General features: G+C 40.7%; 1 protein-coding gene across 2 annotated transcripts in view; it reads right to left on the bottom strand.

The window, feature by feature from the left end:
* The window catches only part of LOC102778858 (plexin-A1-like), a 304,340-nt gene that overhangs the window by 58,492 nt on the left and 225,111 nt on the right, over window positions 1–20,737 (bottom strand). For both annotated transcript variants that reach the window (XM_006785272.3, XM_006785273.3), the window contains exons 13-18: window positions 19,062–19,213; window positions 17,084–17,204; window positions 16,772–16,908; window positions 13,276–13,443; window positions 2,907–3,000; window positions 1,483–1,719 (exon numbers count right to left, since the gene is read on the bottom strand). In XM_006785272.3, coding sequence (XP_006785335.2) covers window positions 1,483–1,719; window positions 2,907–3,000; window positions 13,276–13,443; window positions 16,772–16,908; window positions 17,084–17,204; window positions 19,062–19,213 — 909 coding nt within the window. The remainder of the gene's footprint in view (window positions 1–1,482; window positions 1,720–2,906; window positions 3,001–13,275; window positions 13,444–16,771; window positions 16,909–17,083; window positions 17,205–19,061; window positions 19,214–20,737) is intronic.

The following is a 20,737-nucleotide window of genomic DNA, read 5'->3' as shown; positions in this document are numbered from 1 at the left end:
TCATTTTAATGAAGTTAATTCTTTTGAGGCTCTTGCACTCTGTCACCTTGTAAGGGGATTTGCATGGATTTAGATCTAAATGGTGATATTTATCAAAGCTAATCAATTATCATATTTAAGTAAGTTGTGTGATAGCTTAGAACAGTGATGCCCAAAGTGTGGTAGGCCACAAAGGTACATAAGGTGGACAGAAATAACAGGATTTGACTTTGAAATTTCTGTTGTACAGAAATAAGTATGTATAATTACATAGTGATATAAAGGTATCACTATGTAATACCTTTATAAAAAGAGGTATTACATAAAAAGAAAACTAAAAGTGGTAACAGGAGGTAGCTGGTTTATGATATTACTATTTTTAAATGTATTGTTCTTGCACTGAAGTTTGTTTCCCAGTGGCAGGTGGGTCACACATTGGCCTTAACACTTTGTATATGACTGGGTAGCTTTAGCAATTTATAACTGACAGCCCGTGTTGTTTATGATTTTTTAATACAAATTTCAAGGAAGCATATCACTTTGTCTTTTATTTTGATTGAAGTAAATATTTAAGATTGGCTGGGATTTTCTTCTGCTTGTTTTCTTTTTTCTTTCTCAACAGGTGATCCAGGTGATTGATATATGTATTTTTTTTGTCTGCTTATTTAGTTGGTTTTTGTTTTTTTTTTGCCCTTTATCCCCGTCCCTCTTCTCCTCTGTTTTTCCCCCCTCTTCCTTTCTCCCTTTTCTTTTCCTCATTCAAGTCTGTCCCGTATCTAGCAAGTGAAAATAAAAAAATAAATAAAATAAACAATAAAAGGTGAATCAAATAGACCATTACGGCAAGGCTGGGATGGTCACTTTGGTAAAGTAAATCCTTCTTTCCTCGCCTTTAGACAATAATTCTGATGGCAAAAGAACCAAAAGGGACAGGCAAAAAAAGAAAAAGAAAAAAAATTGGTTTCATGGTTTTTAAGTGGGCCGCTTGACCTCGGGAATGGCTGGTTTAGAACAACAACCATCTAACAATTTTCAGTATCATACTTACAAACCAGAGTAACATACAAAGTAACATACAGTGACATGTCATATAAGGCAACACTGTTTAAGTGTTACTAGATAAATGTTCTCTTTCTACTTCCCACTGCATGAAAGTCTTTCATATAAAGAGTCAAGTGAAAGAAAAACACCTCTTTATACACCTCCAACCAAAGAGAGTAGTAAATGCGGCAACTTTTAATTCTGTGTAGGTGTCAAAAGCCTTATTCCCATTCCACTTAAAGGTAAGTAAAAGGTGTCCAAAGGTAACATTAATGTGTACTTGAATCTCTTTTATCTTCACAGCTGCATTATGTGTATGTGTCCCTGACAAGTTCAAAAGTATATACGAAGCCTGCTAGTACTGTGCCAATGCTAGACAGTGTTAGACAAAAACCTCAGATCAAGCAGACCGAGGAAATAAGCTGAATGGTACAGCCAGCTGGAGAAGTGTTCCTTTCTGACCTTGAGAATAAGTGGCGATGTGGGTTTGAGCTCCAGTATCCCAGAGGGACTCAACGGTTCAAACACCGGGTCAGGGTAGTAGCTGAATGTCTCGTTGACCACCACCAGAGCGTTCACGTTGTCCATGTAGAACCCAATCTCATCGGGACCGGTGCCAGTCTCGGAAAAACCAAGCTCCGAGTCCGCCACTGACGGAGCGAGGCACACCATGACTGAATTGTTATACACTGTGCAGTTCTGAAAGTGAGACATGAAAGAGAAATGTTTTTAGTCCTGCTGTGCAGCTACCATACACAGTTGAATCTAGATTGGGACAAATCCCAAACACTTAAATTGCTAAACACTTAAACACTAATGTTGTTCTAGTTTTATTTACAAGGTGGTTACATGCTGAGTAAAAAAAAGGCAGAATTGCCTCTTTTAGAAATAACCCGCAGGCTATAATTTTCTTTTCAAATGGATCTGTTGGGCATAATAACCCATCCTTTTTAAAGTCAATGCCCTGTGAAACTACAATGCTGTTAGGCCTATTGGAAATGTAAATTGGTTGCAAATTTATGATCAACTGTTAATAACGGGCAATGTGCTCCATGCCTTTGCTTGTACCTGAGAGTGTATTTACACCATTGCTTTAGAGAATACATGAATACATGATGTCATGGCCGTGTTTGCATTAATTTATAAGACTGCTTGGCTACTACAGTCTTAGATGCAACACATTTTATTATGAAATGTAACAACAAAGTTTAAATTATGCCTGTTTTCCTTGTAATGGATTGCCTATCATATGTATGTCTGCAGTCTTGCAAATAGCAACCCAATCCTGGACTGGAAGTAAGAAAAATGTAACTGTGATTTGTTGTTCAAAAGTCGTTTAAGTGCAAAGCAGCGCTTTGATAAAGAGCTGTTTGAGATGCATCCTGTAGGCTGTTTCCCCTCCATAAATGGCAGCTTTATCCGCAGATTGAAGTGCATTAGTGTTGTTTGTGGTTTAGTCCTTAACCCTGACAACTACAAAGACTCAACTCATACTGACAATCACTAAAGTCCTTTGCCAACATTGTTAATAGAAGGGACAAAATTCCTCAGCTCTTCAAATAAAGCATGCGTAGCCTCTGATGCTGTCTCTTTTTTTTCTGTAAAACTCTGCACAGTGAGGTGACATTTGAAAAGCTTTATGGCCCGGGTTAGCGTTAGATGTCTGAAGCTGGAGCTGCCGAACGAGGAGTCGTGAGCAACACTCAGAGACAAACTGTCTGCCACCTTCAGCGGCACATAGAAGAAGCTTTTTGGAAATGTGCTGTTGTACACAGAGAGGTCTGTTTCAGAGTATTTGTCAGTTAATGTATGTATCTAGGTGTATATCTGAATAATGTATACTGTATACACTCTGCAGCTGGTGTGTCAGTCACATCAGTACTCACATGAAAGGACTCTGCCTGTCCATACTTGGCCCTGATCTTTGGCTCTCGGATGGTTGCGAGGTTGGTCCCACTCACTGTCAGCAGAGTTCCACCACTGTGAAACAAGAAGCGAGCAGATATATATTATCTGCCTCAATCACATGAAGATTACTGCAGTGAGCAGTCATGTTCATATGATTCATTGAAATGAAGTGATATATGCTGGATAGATGGATGATAGTCACCCAGAGGTTTAGACAACAGATAGAATGCTGAATGGACAGGTTCTTACGTGCCGTTTTTCTATTCTATCCGAGCACTCAAAGCACTTTATACAACTTGCCTCATTCAAAAACGCACTTTTTTAATGCAAGTGCTTACTATCACATTCACAGAGCAACCAGGGTTAGTATCTTGCCTAAGGATATTTGGCATGTAGACTGGAGCAGCTAGAAATCAAACCGCCAACCTTCTTCTCAGCAGATGACCTGCTCTACCTCTTGAGCTACAGACTCTCCTGGTTGAATAGTGAGAAACTTAAAGTGACTTCTGCTCTCTTAAAGCAAGACCATAATCCATAACCTTAACTATATTCTACCGCAAATATGTTGTTTTGAATAGCTGCTCATTTGTTTATATTTTGCTATATAGAGAAAAATCTTGTCATTTTTTAAAGTGGTCTTGATAGTATACCTGATCAGTTTACCCATTTAACTCTGTTGTATGAATAATTCAAGAATACAAAAGGCACCTAACTCAAGGGATTAAATAACATTGTGTCTAAACATAAAAATGAGCAATTTAATTTTTAAATTATATCTTTAGCTGATGCTCTATCTACTGTTTGCTGTTGTAGCTCAGGAACAACAACAAGGGTCCACAGCTGTGTTTAAAACACAATGGATGCTCTGTCAGGTTTGGGGCTGCCTTTCAGCCAATGGTGTTGGACATCTTGTCAAAATCAATGACAAGATGAGTTATAAAAGCAGAAAACATCAGATTTTGATCCACCAAACAATAAAATTGGAAAAGCTATCACTAAACACTATCACTCATGAATTGACCTCCACCTAATGTTGAACCCTGGACTTCATTGTTATTAAAGAAGCGCGGGATCATCTTTACAGAAGATGGAACAAAAGGCAGCTGACATCCAAAGAAAGGTCCTTTGAGAAGCGTGACGAACCACTTAAAGAAAAGATAAGGAAGCTTGCCTAAGAGAGTTCACACTGTGTTGAAGAATTGGGCCCAAACCATTGTTTGGGACTTTACTAGTTTAATGACAGTACACATTACAGTGAACACTTTACAGAGACACGGTGCAGCAAGACTGTATTTTGCTAATTGGAAGTTTAAATTATTCAACAAATGTTTTTCATGATGTTCAAAGAAAGTGTAACCCAGGCAACACACTGCTTAATCCAAAAATATATTTATTTTCGCTTATTACTATGATGTTAGTCTAATTCCTTCAAGGCAAATTTGATTAACATGAAAAATTATTTAAGGAGCAGAATTAATACTGACATTTGCAGGAACATTTTTTTTTCCCTCCCTTCTTAAAACGGTGCAGTTCGGCACCACTTTCCAGCTTTTTTGTTAAACACTTCGAAAGCTTTTATGGAATGTTGGAACAGTTTGACTACTTTCTATTAATTAAAGAAAGTTTGCTCCAAGCTTAGGGTAGAGTACCATGGACACCAGGGAGGATTTCGAAAATCATCTTTATAGGGGAATTTACAACACAAAATTAAAAAAGGAGAAACAGAATGTAAGATCCACTATAGCAGGGGTGGGGAACTAAAGGCCTCGAGGGCCGGTGTCCTGCAGGTTTTAGATGTGTCCTTGATCCAACACAGCTCATTTAAATGGCTAAATGACCTCCTCAACATGTCTTGAAATTCTCCAGAGGCCTGGCAATGCCAAAACTAATCATTTGATTCAGGTGTGTTGACCCAGGGTGATATCTAAAACCTGCAGGACACTGGCCCTCGAGGCCTTTAGTTCCCTACCCCTGTACTATACATACAAATCTATCTACAGTCACAGTGTTTGCCTTGAGCAGGTGTACTGGACTGAATACAGTAAATCGCCATGGCAGAATTTAGCTGAACTGCCAGGCGTAATTTTTGATACTGTCGGTGCAGGTCAGACCATCTTGTTTAAGAAATGTTTGTTTATTTAAGTTATTTTTAAAATTCTTTATTTTTCGCCATGTCTGATGATGCTTATTGGTGTCAAGCAATGTCTATCTGGTGGCCAATATTCAACTGCATCTCTTTTTACTGTTATCCAAAGTGATTGGTGGTCTTCTCGTGATGACCCTCAATGCGAGAGAGTCATGAAGTTCATGGAAAATATAAAACCTTTATCACAGAGGGCTCTTGCCACCTGTAAAGGGAATGGAGTTAGCCTTACATTTTCACAGCTACGCTTAAATTGGATTTAGAAGGTTTTTTCAAACCTTTCTTACCTTCTCAACGCTCACCTTGTTTTGCAGTTGCAGTTTGTGCACCTGTGTGCTGTCTTCCTCTAGAAGATCAGCGCTTTCACCGCTGCTGGGCTATCTGTGCTACTGAGAGATATTGTTTCTAAGACCCACTATCATGTGTCTTTCTACAAGATTCTCACAGTCTAGAGGGGTTTGTATTGTAGTTCCTATCACTGCTGTCTGAAATAAAAGGCTGGAATAAAACCATGTATTTTGAAGAAATCACAAACATCGTATACCTCCCTAACCACACATGGATGCTAAGGTATTTTTGCAAACCCAAAAACACAGATATCCACAGGATATTTCTATACCATGGTGAATTCTCTAGTTCAACTAGCCAGTGATAAAAGTAAAAACTTCTCAGGGTCTTTTTGTGTGGCTGGCTTGTTGCAGAATCTAATACACCTAATTCTCTCACTCAGAGATTCCCAAGCCTGACTGCTGCCTCTGCTATCTACACCTAAAAGACAAGTGTTTTTCAGATTTACTCTCTGTTGCTTGGGAATATTTGGTGGTATCAACTCTGTCGGGGGAAACTGCTGAGGAAGGGATTTGCTTCATTGCCCCTACACTCTTTTCCCCCTGTTCTTCGATCTTGGAAAGATTTAACCCAAAGAACAACTTGAAACAAAGATATTTTGGTGTGTCTTGATCAGTCGTCTTTGCAGACTTATAAGCCCTGGGGTTTTAGCAGCAGATGGCCAATAAAACTGTAAGGCTTTCCCTGTTCCTTCTCCCGTTACCCTTGCTATCTTACTGCAAATCTTCCATGATCCAAGGTAACGGTTGGTTTTCACAAATCCAAAGATTTTGTGAGTACTCAAGGTGATGAACTTCTCACAATAAATATCCTTTTGACTTTTTATTATTTGACAAGAAGAGAAGGAATATATTCACTAATTTTAGCTTTTGATGGTGACTTTAAACTCTCAGTGCATGCTAAGCTGACAATCTTTCCCGTCTCTGAACCAGACAACATGCAACATGTGCCATGTCCTGTGTACCCACTAAGGCAGGATCTTGTCTATCTAGATTCTTAGCCATCTAAATTATGGTAGTTTTGAGAGCTTGAAGAGAATGTAACAGGACTTCTTTAGTTTTTTGTTTGCTTTAAGACATTTCCCACTAGATGGAACGTGACTCCTAGAACTTTCTGCTATGCCTACTACAAGGTAATAGGGGTTTATTACCCTGAAGTCTCCACCAGTTGTTTTAGAACTGAAGAAGTCTCTTGAATGAGAGGTGAAGCTCTGAAGGCAGGCTCTTCCTATGTTAGTTTGAAGAGCAGTTCAGTGAGGGGAAGTTAAGGGCTTCCTGTAGGATTAGACAATTGATCATGGCAGCACATCTACAGGATATAATAAATACCATATAGCCAGACACAAATTCTGTCATAGTATTACAGAATTCACTGAGGCATTGGACAAACCTTAGTCCCTCGCCTCAAGTGCTCGAGTGCACGCTCCACCATGCACCAGGGCACATTTCATCTGGTGGGTTACCACATATTAACATTGATTTCTGCAATACCAAGGTGTTTTTTTCAAAGTCAGCATTAATCTGACACTTATCCAGAATGACTTGGCGTACAAGCACCAACAGCAGAATGAACAACACGGTGAAAAGAAGCAGAGACAGAACCTGTTAATATCTTAGGAAGACAGTCTGGCTGGCTAACAAGAGACATTCATCTCTCACTCTAATCCAGCGAGACTTACAATAGCGGCAAACGGTAATGATAGGGTGAGACAGGGAGTAAATGATAAAGGTAGACGTACCATCTCTTGCATTGTAGGTATATAAAAGGCTTTGAGCCTGGCTATTCTTCTCAGCTTCTCAGAGTCTTTTTTTTCTCTTTTGGCAGGTTGCCCATTACTCGCTTAGGATACCTGATCTCATCCATTCTTTGAATAACACTATCATGTTTAATATGCGATTATAGGTGTTATGGGAAGCATAAAGCCTCTGACTTGTATTTTGACAGCTGACAAAGGTACCAATAGTTTTCTGATTGCTCACACTTTATAAGTATTCACATTAACTCTTTTTTTGTAATACAGTATTCGTGTCATTTCTTCTAAAGCACTGTACTCTTCAAGAGCCAAATTCGGCTTAAGTAACTGGAAGCGAGACACTTCAATTCACTATGGATGGGTGCCATGAAACTCTGAATCTCTGCCAGTGTAGTAAAATTAATTTTGTACAAATCAAGTTTGTTCTGTTGAGCAGACTCTAATTAATGTTAAGAAATTTAAGTAGGAAACTTCCATCTAACCTATTTTAATGATTTTTTTTAATCTCCTTCATTCCACTTTGAATAGAAATTAGCTTCTGTGTCACGGCCACGGACTGATCTCTCAGCATATTGGTTTGGACAACTGCTTTACAGTTAAATGATTAATGTTGTTGTGTCATATATTAATATATTTTCTATATTATATATTTATTTATGTTTAGCTTAACACCTCATGAATGCAAGATAGTCCAAAGCATCATAATAATCTGGGGCTCTGAAACACTGTTGCATAAGCAGTGCCCCAGTACCTTCAGTATACATTATATATAACATGAACCACGCTTAGCTAACAGAAGGAACAAGTGACCTGGCATATTATTACTGTGGTCTTTACAAGGCAGATGAAGACACCTAAGAAAGGAGCCCAGAGGATATTCAAAGAAGCAGATTTTTTTAATTAGCTGTTAAGGTTTGTGCTACAAATGCAGCACAGGAGCAGACAGACTGCACTTCTTATAACACCGGCTGTCCTCCCCTCTCCTCTGCTGCCGTCCTCTTCAGCTTGATGTGTATTTGCTCTGAAGCCTTCTGTCCCTGTTGCTCCTATCTTTGTCTAAGTGAGTCTCTTTAGCTCAGGTACATGCTTCGGGGAACAGACAACAAGACCATCAGAATAAACTCCCACAGGTAGCTTGGGAAATCCAGCTACTGCGGTTAGTCTTTCTCTCTGCCTGTTCTTCATCCTTCTCTTGTTTTTTCTGGACTCCTTTCCTTTTTGACTACTTTTCATTTTCTCTAGCATTTTCTGTCACTGTCGGGCAGTAAGAGGAGGATCGGAACAGCTTTTGTTTGTGCAGCAGTAAATCATTTTTTCCAACTTGTTTGCAAGTTGAAACTGAACACTGAAGCACACGTGTAAGGCTCAGTCAAGCTACTCTCTAACGGTAAGTTAACAGAGAGTCAAATAGAGAAATCTGCTGAATTTTATTGTGTTGATCAATCCATTTTTGCTAACCCTCCTATGTTGGGTAAATGTACCTGGAAAAGGTTGCGTTCGTTTACAGCAGACTGCAGTCGATGGTATACATACGCCTCTGTGCACCGTGCATGCACCTCTCAGTAAACTACAGCTTAGTGGTGATTTAGTGAGTGTTAGCCGATCAGCCTGCTTCTTCCCTGAAAACTGTGGAAATCTGTTAGTTACCAGACCAATCACAAGATTTTCAGTGCAGCACTGTATACCTCTTTGCTGCTCTTTGCCAGTTTCTCCTAGTGATTGCCAGCAACCTGCAGCAACCACTGGCCAACCAGCTAAGGAATACACATTTCTCTAGCAACCAGTCGTTTGCAGGAAGTCGCCCAACGGTCTCTGTGTGGCTGGGAAAAACTGTGCAACTGGCAGCAAATGTTACTGACTGACTAAAACACCATACAAACCCAAGAAGAAAAAGTAAAAGCAATTAAAGATCCACTGCTCCTAACTAGTATAAAATTTCAAAAGTGTGCACAATCAGTCCTACAAGAGTTTGTAGAAAATAGCAAAATAGCCTCAGGTAGCTTTTAGGATTCTGATTTTCGAGTCCTTCCAACAAGACAGTTGAGCGCTTGCACTTTTGAGAATTCCCAACAAGTGCTCTTCTTGACTTTATACACACAAGTGACATTTTACAAATGCTCACCTCGTGGCCCGGCTGCTGTGCTGGTGGCTTGGCATGGACAAACTTTGCCGTGCTACTTCCTGGTCTGACCTTTTTGCTCGTAATTAAGTTGTTGACTAAGCACACACACGTTTAGCCTTGACAGCTACCACTTTTCAGTTACCATGAAGCAGCTATATTGGAGTAGAAGTGCTAATCAGTTTTGCTCAAAGGCACACTGGCAGTACTCAATGAAGGAGTGGCAAGCCTCCGAGCCATCTGCTGTATTTACTCTCCGTTTGAGAAAGAAATCTGAATATTTTGTTCCAAAATTGCTTCTCTAACCTCTACCACTACCCAAATAAATCTCCCCCAGTATCCCAGATGAGTACTCCTCATTGATTTATTTTTGAAGTGCTCTGTCTTTGTCCTAAATGGAATATCATCAGCCAAACACAATGGTAATGCACTCTCTCTCTCTGCACCCCTGCTCTCTTTCTCTTTTCACTCTCTTTTATCCACTCTCGCTATCATCTCCCAAGCACAATGATAATGCTCCCCAGGCGTGCATGTAGCCGCACAAAGGCAGACAATAAGGCAGATACGAACGGATATACTATCACATCTTACTGGTTCTTTTTACTTTCTACCTAAAGCGACACGTGACGCCGATCGCTGGCTGAAATTCATCAGTCAAATTAAAGCTCCTACTGGTTGGAAGCGCCACACGCACTTTTGTCTATCGCAGTTTGCTTGCTGTTTCCGAGGTGCATGAGTTGTTTTGTGGTTTTCTGAACCAGATGGAGGAGGGATCTGGGGCCAAACATCAGGGACTCTGGGAATCAGCGGGGCGTCTGCATGTATGTGTGCGCGTGGGATCATCACTCCTGAGTGAGCTTGCTGAAGTAGAACCCCCGTTTTGAGCTTTTACACACACATTCACAGAGGCACCCTCGCAGTGGGTGGGAAGGGCAGTGATTGGGCCTCAGCTGCTTCCTTGGCTGGCCCTACTGGGCAAAAGGGAACCGGGCAGGATTCATCAACACTTTTCTCTAACAAGCTCTGCATCTATCTCCTACAATCTGCTGATGAGTAACAACAGGGAAGGAAGGGAGGAGCACAGAAGGAGCAAGAGACAAGAACAGGTAAAAAAAGAAGGGGTAAAAAAAGAAAAAAGGCATCACTGCTGCCTATTTAAATATCGAAATGAATTTCAATCAAACAGAATGAGAAAATGTTGCTCAGCACTGACTGGACATAAAGGAACAGGGCTTTGACAGGATATGTGAAAGGAAATAAAGTACTACCTTATAAAGTTTAACCACAGCCAAACAACAGGTTATTTTTAACCTACCGTTTTTAACCACACAGCTCTCAGAGTTAAACTGCACAAAAACCAAGTAAGTGCCATTCATCAGTGTGTATTTCGGCTGGCGATAAAAATCGGCACAATATGCTTCCCACATAGGATTAAAAACCTGCGATTAGTCCAAGTAACACCAAACTCAAACAACCTCCCACAGAGAAATAAATCTTAGCTGTAGAGCTGCCACGATTAGTCGATTAGTGACGATTACGTCGACTATCAAAATCGTCGACGACCGATTTAATAGTTGATGCGTCGTTTGAAGCTTTGTAAGATCCAAACAAAAGACGCAGAAATAAGTAGTAGGATTTAAGAGTGTAATAACGGACTAAAACAGAAGATGGCAGCACTGCATCTACAAGGATGCCAGCTGCCCTTAAAACCCCGAAGAAGAAGAAGTAGCTCTGTCCCAGAATTCATAGCGCAGTCCAGCTCAGTTTCCAACAATGGCGGCAGCTAGTTAGTTTTAATATTACTCTTATTATTTTTTCTGGGTCACAAAATAAACGTTTAACATATTTTCAGGTGAGAATGTAGCTGTGTAAACCTCAAATATCTGCTCAGTTTATCAAGACACCACATATTTTCAAAAGCGCTCTGACGTTTTCGGAGACGTCTGTTACCCACTAGCTCGATAGCTAGCCGGGGGCAGATCGTTTTCAAACCCACCGGGCATATATAAGTCACTTAGATAACTTCAAAATGTTATTGTTTGGCTTTTTTGGTATTTTATTTGTTCCTGAGTAAATCGGTTTAGGGCTGTTCGATATAACGATATATATCGGATGAAAATATAAAAACATCTATGTTTCATTTTACGCTATCTTTTGTTTCGTGGTGTCACAAAATAAGCTGTTTACAGCAATATTTTTTCATCGTTTTGATGGTCACTGTAGTGGCTATATACATTTTTTAAAGTTCTCTCTTTCTCTTATATTTAATATAACCACACTACAGACAGACAAGCGCCTGTTTTTATGCGTTGTGGTTAGCAACAACGACGGTAACACCATCACGTGTCCGCTTGTTTATGTTCCACATAAACCTTTCACAATAAAGCTCAAGATCCTGTTGAGACTTTTCAAAATAAACTGAATCACATGAAAGAGCAGATTATTTTTGGATGAGAAATAAAAAAGCCGCCAGGTGCTAAAAAATAAACCTAAACTCAAACGTTAGAACAGGCTTTTCCCCGCAGCACGGCGTGTAATAAATGCTCACAAAGAAAACGGCGGCCGTTACAACTTATGTCTAAAAATGTATAGTTTCATGCATCGGTTAAAACACTCGACTCCAGCTACATGGCAGCTGGAAACACTTCCCGCAAGTCGAGCTGCCCGAGATTCACAGAATTTACAGAAAATGTTACATTTTTGTGATTTATATTGTTATCAGGACGATAGATTTCTTATATCGGGATATGAGATTTTAGTCATATCGCACAGCCCTAAATCGGTTTGGTTGAGATTCAAGTTATAGTTTTTACACAGCTGAATAAACGTCAAGCAGACAACTGATTATCAGAAGTGTGAGATGCTCGAGAATATACTCCGGTGTCCAGTTATATTTTAGATACCAAGGAGTTTATTAAACTTCACCGAAACAATCTGCAAATTTCATTAAAATTTCATAAACTATCATCTTGTCTTTATTTTTAGTTAGCACATACTAATGATAGTTATATAAGAGCAGATGCATGCTGGTGCAATAAGCTGTACGTTGTACGTCCAATGGATGCGTGATCTGATTAGTAACTAATCGCAAAAATAATCGGTGACTAGTCGACTATCAAAATAATTGTTTGTGGTAGCCCTACTTAGCTGTAATGGAGCTCCAGAAAAACCACAAGGGTGAGAGTGAGTTGTTTCTACTAGCCTAAGTATCCATCATAAAACCCAATAAGTGCATGTGTCTGCCCCGTTTGACAGTAAATCTACTTTAATGTGAAATGGTTTGCTTGTGTGCATCTTCCCCAGCGATGCTGCTGTCATGTTCAGTGCCGAGTAGTGGAGCAGAGTCTTTATTTATTTAGCCGCTGTGTGAAAGGCTGTGGAAATCTGCGCATCGTTTGCATTACTTCTCACTCATCGTTAGCAGATAAGTATTAGACGCCACTTCAATCAACCAATCAAAATCAAGCCATTAATGACCCGCTTTACACGATGAGCTTAAACTCTTCTGTTTTTAGATAAACCGTGCTGCCGTCGCCTCTGCTGCTGCTCATTTCCTCTGCTGAAAACGCCTCGCTCGAGCCAGATGAAAAACCTCTGGAGGCACCGTCAATTTACCTCCATCTAAACTAGCTGTCAGAGCTCTCATCCTGCATTTAACTCTGCTCCGTCTGCTTCGAGAACACTTCCTCGAATTTGCCAGCGCGATGCTTCTGGAGCACAGGAGTAGTGCAAAAAGCCAAACTGTAATTTCTTTCAGCTGCTAGCTGCTGAGATTATCCAGCCAACATTTATTCGGGATCTGAACTAGACAAAAGTCCAGCATGAAAAAATATTTAGGTTCAGTTTTATTATTAATGTCCCCACAGGACCTCTTCAGAACCACTTGGATATATTCTAGGAGCAACATCTTTGTTTCTATCCCTTGAAAAAAAAAAATGCTGCTTACTCAAATTGTAAACTTACAAACACAACACATTAGCTTACCTGGCAATGCTCCAGTCGGGTTCAATCTTCAGAACAGTGGGGTCTTCTGTGTAGTTAAACTTGACTTCTGGGTTTCTGAGCTCTGCGTCATCAATGTCCACCAAGACTGGGGCACTGCCCGAGGCCAGTCCAGCTGGTGTAACGCATACTATCTCACGGGCATTCCTCCTGGACGGACAGAAGGAGGAAAAGCTGACGGAAATCGATTCCAGCCCAAGGACAAGTCTCAGCAAAGTAGAGAGCAAATTATATAACTAATGTCAACATGCTCAAATCAAGGGCTGTATTTTCACATTTCCATTTGCCAGGCTCTGAAAAGATAAAACCTATTTCACCATAAAGGTGGCAACCCTTCTTCTGACAGAATAAAGTTTCCGATTGCAGGAATTTTCTAATTAATAAAGAATTATTGGACAAGAACACATATAGAGGGAATAAAAGAGAAGTAAAATTAGGTTTGAGAAGGAAAGTATTCACATCTAACAGGGGAAAAATCTTAGCAGCACCCTAGCAAGCAGCTAGAAGTGCCTAATCACTCAGAACTATAGAATAAAGAATTGTAATAATGAAGAGGCAATGATTTCTTTCTTGTGCCAGGACATTTATTTCATACCGAGGTTCGAGCAGAAGAGATGACATATTAAATGACTTCTTTTTGTAATTACCAATGTCTGTCCTGTGAAGCCAATTAATCTCATGCTCTTTAACTCATCTTGTAAACTGCCTGATTAGATCATTCTGCTTATAACTAGAGCACTTCAGCTCACAAAATAAGCCAAGTCCTGCTGTTTGATCAGCTTGACGGCCTCCTGGAACATACGAATCAGAGTTCACAACTTGAGCTTTTATGTGTGAGGCCAAGACAGAGCAAATGTATAGTTGGAACTATCTGTCGCCACTTACACAACTGGGATTAAAGACTGTTGTGTCAGTCTATCAAGTGGCAACCTACAGGGCTAAAAAAAAAAAGCTAACACTTAAGTGTCAAAAACGACAGCTCCTTTGAGAATGGCCACTTGAGAAAAGCTCAAAAAGCAGGTCAATCCACATACAGTCACATTACAAAAATGCCTAACTTAACAGCAGAAATTAAATAACTACAGTCTGGATAGAATAAAAATCTTTGTCTCTTTAGCTGATTTGCTAAAGACTGCATGGTTGGTGGGGGTCGTATTAAAGTTATACTTTAATACAAATAACAGACTGAGTGGGCAGGCTGAGTTATAAGTAGTTGCTGAAAGAGTCAGGCTATAGCTGCTAACTGTCTGCTAGGCCTCACCTCACTTAATCTGAGGTGTTTGTATTGTTGGAGCAGTTATTTAACTAATAACATGGAATAGGATGTGGTCTATTATTTTAACAGCACGGGTCGAAAAACTTTGTAGTGTGTCTAATTCTAGTGTTTTATTCATATGTTCTGTATGTAGCTTGCTAACGTTAGCTAACTTAGCACGCCACCCTCTTATTTATGATACATTTACACTAAAGGATAAACAGTGGCTGTAAACAAAATTATTCCAAACTTGTGCAATGAACTTGTGTTCTTGTTAACTTAGAACAGCTGCTCCAAAGACTGGGACCAGATCTACGTGCACTCGCAGTCAGGTGCTGTTAAAGGTGTTGCACACTCAGCTGATCAGCTGGTTGCCGCAGCTACTTGCAGTCAATCGCCAAATGAAAAAAAGAATCAGAATAAAAAAAACAAATCAATGCAATTACCAGGCAACAAAGGAGTTTTTTTTCTTAGTCCAGTGTCTTAAAAGGACCTGCCTTCCCGGTACATTTATCGGTAGTGGCACACCAAAACTCCAGGGTCAATTACCCAAGTCAATAAGCAGCAGTAGCACAAAACTTCTTAGTTTCCCCAATTTACTTTGTCATGCCAGCAAACATGTACCTTCATGGAAGCATAACAAGAAGGCCAAAATGTTGGCATGTTTGTTGGCATGACAAAATAAATAGCTGAAAGTGAGATTTGTCACTATATGCTGGAATATTCATAGTCAGAAGGAGGATGCTGTTCTATTTTTATTTTAATATGACCCCCAAAAAACTACAACTGACATTTCAAATGGTCTACATGACTACAAAATTCGGTGATGTTATGTATGTCTATCCTTTATATACAGCCTGTCTGAAGACAGCATTTAGGTAACTGCAACAACTCTGTGAGTCCTTACCCTTGGTATTTGCACTGCTTTATTTTAGTCCTGTTGAAAATACGATCAGATCTTGTGGCTCGTGGAAGTGCAGTTGACTTCAAGCGACAAGGGAAACGATAGCACAGATAATGCCTCCATTCAGGGGGGATTTTTTTCTTCCTTCTGTGTGGACTGCACTTGTACTTGGGTGCAATCTGATCAACCACCTCCCTCATCCAGATGATACACCCAGATTTAGATTATTATTACTAGATTATTAGTAGATTATGATTATTATTATGTTTAAGACTAACTAAAGCACCTACTTTTTTTACATTTAAAAAAATTATCTCAACAATCAATAGTACCAGTGACGAACACTACAATCCAAAATATTATTTTAAAGCCAAAATAACACTTTGGATTGCAGCCTCGTGCAGTCCTCAGTAGATACATTATCTAATATGTATTTAGCACAGTTAAGTGGTGGCTGCTTTTGTACAGTACAGTACATGTGTATAAGAAAGTATGTGAGCGCACTTCAATTTGGTGTTGCAGAATCTATTGTGCCTCTTTATATCTCAGCAGCCACACAGGGAGGGAGAGTGTGAGGAAAAAGGAAAAAAAGGATAGAGAATCTACGATATCCAGTCTCCTGAGTCCCCCGGCCTGTAACCATAGCAACCCCATTCAGAAAGAACCCATGCCCCAGCAATCTTCACAAGATGCCACAAACACGGTCCCACAGTTAGGGTGTGACAGATAAAGACAGAGTTGAGGTGAGCAAACAGTCGCGGTGAAGTGGAGTCTGCGGGATTACCGTGAGGACGAAGCGACTGGTGTGACATCAAAGCTAGCGTACGCTCGCTTCAATAGAGATTAGCTATTTGAGGCTAATCCATACATTTGACATGCAAGCAACTGTGGTGATAGTTTGGACGTTTTTTTTCTCTCCATGCAGTAGATTAAGGAAAGCCTGCGTGAGCGCAGACAAAGAGCTGCTGAGTGTCTGCGAGCAACAAGCATGCACACACGCTTAATACAACACACACACACACAGAAATAAACCCAGTCTGACATACTGGTTACATGTTTGCACGTGCATGTAATATCTTTATGATAATGCTATTTTTTTTCTTTTGCAATACACCACAAAACAAATCTTCAGACAGAGAATGCTTATTTATGCACATATTTCCTTTAAGCTTTATCTGTTTGTTTTTCCCATCATCCTCAGCATTTTCAGCTCAGAGTGTAAATTTATTTTTACCACGTTAAGCATCACTCAGTTTTCCTTAGGGGGTTAGTTTAATACATTCTAAATTTATAGCAACAATAAAAAAAAGGAGTCTTACTTTTTGAACTGGCATGGCAGCGGTCCTATGCTGACAGATACGTAGCTGCCCGCATTGAGGTAGCTCCCCTCGATGGTGACACGAGTTCCCCCTGAAATGGGCCCCTGGGACGGCTGGATACGCGTGAAAAAGGGAGTCTGCAAAGAAGAGAGGGAAAAAAATTCAATATAAATATTCTAGTTTTTATCAACTCATTCAGTCCACTATTTAATTGTGTTTCAGCAGTGGGAGCGTCTCTTAACTTGTCACGGCCCTCATGGAGCGGCTAACATAACAAAAGAGTTATTGAAGTCTCCTCGCCGGGATCCTTACCACAAAGGTGAACGGCCGCGGCGACAGGGCTCTGTAGTCGTTGACGCAGTCTCTCACACACACCTCCACCTGAGCCTCTTGGACCCTGTAGCCGGTTGCGTCGTTCAGCAGACACACTATTCTGTTCACAGAGAGAGAAGTTGAAGCAGATGCTTCTTTATTCCTCATTTTGTCACATATTCACAGTATGTAGTGCAGCGCAGTGCAAAAACAAGTGAATGGTCAGTCACGTGGTCACAGTAGGCTTTATGCAGACACCAACATGCTTCAGACAACAGACCTCAATCTACAGTTCAGGAGTGGTGAAAGACAGTAAAAAAAGGGAAAAATGTATCTGACTAGGGAGTGGTGCAGAGATGTCAGGAATAATATGTAGAATAACTGATGTGTGTGTAATATTTGAATAGAGATGCCCTCTATCTCAACATGCATCATTTCCCAACTAACTGCACTTCAGAGAGACTGTTTGATCTGCGTGAACTCAATTCCTCAGCCGTGTAGGACCCTGCAGAGGAGTAAATGTCAGTATAGAGGGATGAGAAAAATAAAGGAAAGCGCATATGTAGAGAGTAATGGAGAGGAACGACAGATGGAATTTACAAACGCACAAAAAAAGAAAGCCTGATGTCACTATCTTTTCAGCTGCTGAACGCGGATGCACCTATACACAAACGTGTTCTGGTTGACATTTTTTCCTGTCCTTTGATAGGGCAGGATCAGAGAGGCACAAGCTGCAGCTTCCTCTTTGTGCGTGTCCTTGGAATTATGTTTGATTCTGTGAGAGAGGCATTTAGGTCGTCCGCATGCTGCAAATGTATTGATCTGTGTTTAAAGGCTTTGTGAGCTTAGTTGCACTATATTGCCAAAAGTATTCAGTGGTCTGCTTTCGCACACATATGAACTTGAGCTACATTCCATTCTTAATCCATAGGGTTTAATATGATGTTGTCCCACTATTTGCAGCTATAGCAGCTTTGTGTTGTCTGGGAAGGCTTGCAGTCTCCGCTCTAATTTATCCCAAAAATGTTACATTGAGTTGAGGTCAGGAGTCTGTGCAGGCCAGTCACGTTCTTCCACACTAAACTCGCTCATCCATGTTTTTATGGCCTTTGCTTTTTTCACTGGCAGCAGTCACGTCGGAACAAGAAAGGGCCATCCCCAAACTGTTCTCACAAAGTTGGGAGCATCAAATTGTCCAAACTGTCTTGGTATGCTGAAGCATGAAGCGTCCCTTTCACTGGAACTAAGGAGAAGAGCCTAACTCCTGAAAAACAAACCCACATCATAATTTAACCCCCCTCCATCAAACTCTACACTTGCTACAATGCAGTCAGACAAGTACTGTTCTCCTGGCATCCACCAAACCATCATCCATCAGATTGCCAGACAGAGAAGCGTGATTCATCATGTCGCCAGTGCTCTGGAGTTCAGTGGTGCCGTGCTTTACGCCACTGCATCTGATGCTTTGCTTGCTGCACAGCCACAGAAACCCACTCCATGAAGCTCTCTGTGTGCTGTTCCTGAGCTGATCTGAAGGCCACATGAAGTTTGGAGGTCTGTAATGATTGACTCTGCAGAAAGTTTGCGACCTCCATTCCTCAGCATCTGCTGCCTCTGCTCTGTGATTTTACCTGACCTAACACTTTGTGGCTAAGTTTCTGTCATTCTCAGTCACATCCACTTTGTTATACTACCACTAACAGCTGGAATATGTTAGTAATGAAGAAATTTGACGACTGGACTTGTTGCACAGGTGCCGTCCCCTCATGGTACTACGCTGGAGCTCACTGAGCTCCTGAGAGCGACCCATTCTTTCACACATGTTTGTAGAAGCAGTCTGCATGCCTGGGGCTTGATTTTACACTATGGTCATGAATACTTTTGGCAATATAGTGTACATGTATGCCTTTTTACACCTATTTTTGTCTGATTGCGCAGGCATGGTTACTGTGTGCGTGCATTCTGCCTCTCAACTTACCTTTCAGCACTCACGTACTCGTCTTCAACGGGAACACAGGGCACCTTCCCCAATTTGACGCCCGTCTGGATGTCTCTGAATTGCAGACCCAGGTTTTCCCCCCAGATGGTCACCCTGGTTCCGCCTTGTCGAGGCCCCGTCTCAGGGAATAACTGCACAGACAAGACAATGGGGGACAGATATCAGAAAGGATGAAGTGATTCTCTCCATTCTACATTTACATTTGTCCCCAAAATGGTCCTCTAAGACAACATCAGGGCATAAATGGATATGAAAACCCCCCCACAAATATGTGCACACTTTAAACTGAGTCATCCACATCTGTGGATTTAGTTTTGATGAAGAAGAATCACCCTCTTGGCTTTGAAAAGCACAGAAAATTTGTTAAAGAGAGGGCATAAAACCCATAAACACCGGTATACAGAAGCAAACCAGCATCATCTCTGCTTAATTGAAACTTATTATGGCGGCTTGGCTCCGTCCACGGGGCTGCGGCAGTGTAACGCTCAGTCGCGTAGATGAACCGTAATGTGATTTATCTAGCCAGATTATGGCGCGTAACGGGGACAGGTGTGGTGTGACAAAACAAATATGGTGACTGATGGACGGCAGTTGTCACCGACACACACACTCACACACATCAGTAGCAGACACGCACACGCAAACCTAATCCCTAACAAGCATCACGAGGTAATTATGTGTAATCTGTCCATTGCCCGGTTCTCCTGCAGTGCTTGGCTGAGCACATAGCGCGGTGTGGAAAAGCAAACTCAGGGTACGTTGTGGCTGCACGGCATTATTATACTACAGACAGTAACCGACAACAGACCTTGACAAATGGAGATTTTCGCAGCGTGGGGGATGAACAATTTGTCTTCCCAGACACTTAAGATTTAATTCTAAATGTTTACATGGAGCAAATCAACTGAGATCTAAATCCTTTCTCGTACCGTTCTTCAGAAAGAAAAAAAAAATCAGCAAATGAAAATCTATGGCAGAACAGCTGGAGTTTAAATGCCTTGCTCAAGGGTAGCATTCCAATTATTGATGCAGGGAATTCTTTCACATTCTGTACACTTAAAGTTACTAAATTGTTCAGGGCTTGCATTAAATAACACTCAGAGAGTGAGTTGCCTTAGCAGTGGTCCGCAGTCCTGGAACGCTTCTTGTTTAATATGGCCTGAGGTGATATGGGAAACTGGCCTGTGGTCATCTTCCACTCAAAAGTGAAATTTCAGTGGTATAGCAATGCATTAGTGTAAACATGAGGGCTTCACAACATTTACACGATTTGAAAAAATACATGTTGTCATCCAGACATCTTGTTCAGGAAACGCCTGGCTTATTTCATAAGACGCTGCCAAACCTGTGTGGCTGTGACCTGTCACCACATAAAATCCATTCCATATTATGAAATAAAAAAATAAAACATGGGGCGCATTGAACTGGTGAGCAGCTGAGCTGATGTCCTACACAAAGAAAGAATGTAAAAATACATTCCATGTCTAAAACTACCACGGTTGGTGTCCACAGTTCCCAAAAACGTACATATAGCTGTTAAATGAGATGATGCAGCTTTTTAACATGCATTGCTTGTGTCAATCTCTTAGTTTTAAAATCTGACATACTGTTTTTTAACTAGAAGCATTTAAAGTTTTGCATATGATTTTTAACTT

Source organism: Neolamprologus brichardi, chromosome 20 (assembly GCF_056152115.1).
Source record: "Neolamprologus brichardi isolate AB-2024 chromosome 20, ASM5615211v1, whole genome shotgun sequence".
NCBI classification, from domain to species: Eukaryota; Metazoa; Chordata; class Actinopteri; order Cichliformes; family Cichlidae; genus Neolamprologus; species Neolamprologus brichardi.
Note: the sequence above shows the minus strand (reverse complement) of the source record. Positions and strands in the feature narration are given on the sequence as shown.